Source organism: Acanthisitta chloris, unplaced genomic scaffold, assembly GCF_000695815.1.
Source record: "Acanthisitta chloris isolate BGI_N310 unplaced genomic scaffold, ASM69581v1 scaffold42207, whole genome shotgun sequence".
NCBI classification, from domain to species: Eukaryota; Metazoa; Chordata; class Aves; order Passeriformes; family Acanthisittidae; genus Acanthisitta; species Acanthisitta chloris.
The window spans coordinates 6,068-10,112 of NW_008684964.1; the positions used below are offsets into that span (position 1 = coordinate 6,068).

At 49.9% G+C, this 4,045-nt stretch overlaps 1 protein-coding gene across 1 annotated transcript in view; it reads left to right on the forward strand.

The window, feature by feature from the left end:
- The window catches only part of ZER1 (zyg-11 related, cell cycle regulator), a gene marked incomplete at its 3' end in the record, with an annotated part of 5,628 nt that extends 2,030 nt beyond the window's left edge, over nucleotides 1-3,598 (forward strand). The window contains exons 4-8 of the mRNA XM_009079519.1: nucleotides 1,041-1,217; nucleotides 1,577-1,691; nucleotides 2,197-2,343; nucleotides 2,582-2,755; nucleotides 3,383-3,598. Of these exons, the coding sequence (XP_009077767.1) occupies nucleotides 1,041-1,217; nucleotides 1,577-1,691; nucleotides 2,197-2,343; nucleotides 2,582-2,755; nucleotides 3,383-3,598 (829 nt within the window). The remainder of the gene's footprint in view (nucleotides 1-1,040; nucleotides 1,218-1,576; nucleotides 1,692-2,196; nucleotides 2,344-2,581; nucleotides 2,756-3,382) is intronic.
- Nucleotides 3,599-4,045: the final 447 nt, after the last annotated feature.

Consider the following 4,045-nt stretch of genomic DNA (forward strand, 5'->3'; position numbering starts at 1 on the left):
TTGCCTGCTAACAGAGAGGCACTCACTGCTGTGTTCAGGTTATAAACCTTCCTGTGAACAGGCTCACTCACTGACTCCAGCAAGGAACAAGCAGTGTCAATAAATGGGCACTCCTGACCTATCAGTGGCAGTGAAATGACATCCTGACAGAGGTGACATATTTGCTATTCAAACCTCACCGTGGTATTGGGAAAGGGATCCAGAACTTCCTAAGCCAGGGGGAAAGGCCTTACTGCTCACAGAAGGATGCTTTGCCATGACTTTAGCATTGTCTCTGCCAACTGCAGACATGAGGAAGTACCACATCAACATACACCCTGGAGTATCAGGGAATGTTCTGGATAACACTTTTAAATTCAAGTACTTTTAACTCTTAGTGAGTTTCAATGAAACTTGGTCTGCAAGAGGTAGAAGACACTTTTGTGAGTGGGATGTTGGCTCCAGTCTTAGGCAGTTTAGAAAAGTCTCTCTCAAGAGATCTTAGCTACTGCTTGGCAGGAGCAGCCCCTGCCCTGTAAGGGACTCCACCTGCACATGATGTCAGTTTGTCCCACCACTCCCTCAGCAGCAGGATTTTCCCAAAGAAATCAGGATAGGGTGATAGCCTGGGGTGGAAAATTTAGAAGATTGAGGAAGCAGACAAAAACTTGTGTAACTTAATTTGTGGGATGAGGCAAGGTATGTTTCTGGGGATACAAAGATCCTCTGGTGCATCTTAATCTTCAGACAGAAACACTCAGGTGGCTGCAGTGATGGAGCTTGGGAAAGGCAGTTCTGGAGCCTGGAGCAATATCCTTTGTATTGTGTGGCCAAATGATTCATTGTGCTCCATTCCAGGCAGACCTCTACCAGGCATCTGTGCTTTTGTTAGATGCAGAGCCAGATCCTGCTGTCAGAGCCTACTGAACCACATTCCTGTGTCTTGGGAAGGAAAAAAGAATAAATAATAATCACACTTGTCTTGTCTTCTTCCTCTGGTAGAGAGGCAGAAGCCCCAGCTAACACTTTGCAGGCTCTGAGGTGCTCTCTGTCATTTGCAGGCACTTGGATATCTCCCGAGACCATCTGTCCAGTTACTACAAATTCAAGCTGACCCGGCGGGTTCTAAACTTGTTTGTGGAGAACCTGGTGAACCTCACTTCCCTCGACATCTCAGGGCACACCATGCTGGAGAACTGCACTATCCCAAGCATGGAGGAGAAGATGGGCCAGACAAGGTGAGGAAACAGCAATTCCAGATAGTGTGGATCAGGGAAACCCACAGCCCTTTAAGAGGAAATGTTCACCTCAGCCCATTAATTCCCAGGGACTTCTGCCTGACAAAGCTGCATTCTATCTGCATGAGTTCTTACTGCTGGATTCATTTAGCACATTCAGCCTTCACTCAGGATCACCTGGGATGAATGTTTAGGGTTATGTGTAGGAGCTGCTTGGCTGGTGTACAGCTCAAGTGTAGCTATTACCACCCTGGTTATGAAGCAGCACAGAGTGAATGGAGGGCTGGCAGCTCTCTCTGTGGCAGGTGACACCTGAAGAAACACAGTACCAACATGAGCAATCTTTTTTCTCCCCTCAGCATTGAGCCAGCAAAGAGCAGCATTGCTCCCTTCCGGGGTCTGAAACGACCACTGCAGTTCTTGGGCCTTTTTGAAACGTCTCTCTGCCGCTTGACACATATTCCAGCCTACAAGGTAATGAGGCCACAGGAATGTTGGCTGTAGGTACTTGGTGGAAATTGAAAGAGCATGAAAAATATTGGTTGTCAGTAGAATGGAGTTCTTCAGGTCTCAGTTGTGATGACTGAGCTCTGACCTTCCAATAACTACTTGATAATGCAGGAAAACTGCCAGAAGGCAAGGCCTGTACCCCACCTGGTTTTCACAAGGGTTAAGAAACATCCCCTCTTAGAAGGGCATGGAAAAATCATCCTGCCTGAAGGATCAGGAAGTCTGTGACTACAGAAAAGATTTAAGAGAGTAGGAGTCTTACTTGTGAGGAGATCCTCCTGTCCCAAAGGTGCCCTTTCTCATCCCTCTGGGCTGAGAAGTGACTCAGTCTCTGCACTCTCATCCTGGGCTGAATCCTCCTGGCAGGGCAGAGCGAAGTTGTACCCTTTGACCTTTCAGAGTTCCCTTCTCATGTTGGTTTTCCTCCTCCATAACTTCTTCCCTGACTCTTTTTGTTCCTCCATGCCAGGTGAGTGGAGACAAGAACGAAGAACAAGTCCTGAATGCTATTGAGGCTTACACGGAGCACCGGCCGGAAATCACTTCCCGAGCCATCAACCTGCTCTTTGACATTGCCCGTATCGAGCGCTGCAGCCAGCTGCTGAGAGCCCTCCAGGTAAGCCTTTGCCTCACCCTGACAAGGGGAATTTTGCAATCCCAGTCTTCTTCACCCTGGGACACCATATCAGGCCATTCCAGAGAAAGTTGCAGGAGTGCAGTGGAACTGGGTACCTTCAGTTCATAAGCACATTCCTGCAATGCCTGGGCCACGCATTCCTTGCAGGCTCCTAACAGTCACTCCGAGGCTCAGCAGCAAGTCAGTGGCACTGAAGCTCCATGTTGCTTCTCTGCAGCTGGTGATCACAGCCCTCAAGTGCCACAAGGATGACAAGAACATCCAGGTGACAGGCAGTGCAGCACTGTTCTACCTGACCAACTCCGAGTACCGCATGGAGCAGAGCGTGAAGCTGCGGCGCCAGGTCATCCAGGTGGTGCTGAACGGCATGGAGTCCTACCAGGAGGTCACAGTAAGAGCAGCTCAGGCTCCTTCAGCTTCCATAGTCCTCTTAATCTTTAGCCTGGTGTCAGCATCTGGATCTTCTAATCCCTCCAGGCAGACACCAGAGAAGCTATTGCTGAGATCTGTTCCTTGCCTTCACTCAGTGATGGGGATTACATGCAGGATGCTCCTTATCCTTGTGATATTCTCTAGAAAAAGGGGGAGAAAGTGATGATAGAAAGGCTCCTTTTTATGCATGGGTAGAGTGGTGTATGTGACACACAGCACAGATATTCAGCACTGGCTATGGGATGAAACTGGTGTGGCTGTTGTGGATGTTGAGTCCACGGAAAGAAACATCTCAAATCTCTGTACTGGGAGCCAGTTGTGCAGAGAGCTTGCAGGCAGTAAGGAACTGGAAAGCAGTGGACACTGGATAATTGTGTGGCCATGTGAGACTGGAGTGACAGGGAGAGAGAGGAGGGAACCAAAAGAGCATGGCAGAAGCACAGTGCGAGCCAGGAGGGCAACAGACATTTCAGTAGTCGTAGTCAAGCAAGAAGATGGTTTCAGTACCAAGCAGCAAGGGAGCACGAGGTGATGAGTCTGTGTCTTTGGAGCCACTTGGCCCAGCATTTGCTTCCTTCTGACCCAGGTACAGCGAAACTGCTGCCTGACACTGTGTAACTTCAGCATCCCTGAGGAGCTGGAGTTCCAGTACCGCCGAGTCAACGAGCTGCTGCTGAACATTCTCAACCAGAGCCGACAGGACGAGTCCATCCAGCGCATCGCTGTGCACCTCTGCAACGCCCTGGTCTGCCAGGTGGACAATGACCACAAGGAAGCCGTGGGCAAGATGGGGTTTGTCATGGTTGGTATGGTCCCATGGTGTCTTCTTGCCCTTAACCCAGGCAAGCACAATTCCCTTGCAGCAGTCCACCAAGTGCATCCAGCTGGGGTCCAGCCCTGCAGCATCGCAGGAGGGAACTAGTGTCCCAGCAATGCTAACCTTTCCTGGAACCTTCCCCTCCAGGTGACATCTTCTACTTGCTTTCCAGCACTGGAAGTCATGACCCCAGAGACAGGCTGGCTGTGAGGGCAGGGGAGCACTGTAACCTCATACCTGACCTCCTCACAGCATCCTGTTGTTTCTAGAACTGATACTGCCTTGTGCTTAGCTCCTTCTGCTTCTCCCTGAGTTTGCATCAGCTTCCCAACTCAGTATCAGCCCATATCCTTCACCTTTCCCCATAGCTGCAGAGGTCACTGCTTTGGTGCAGTTATGCCACATTGCTGACTCCAACTAATGTAAACTCTT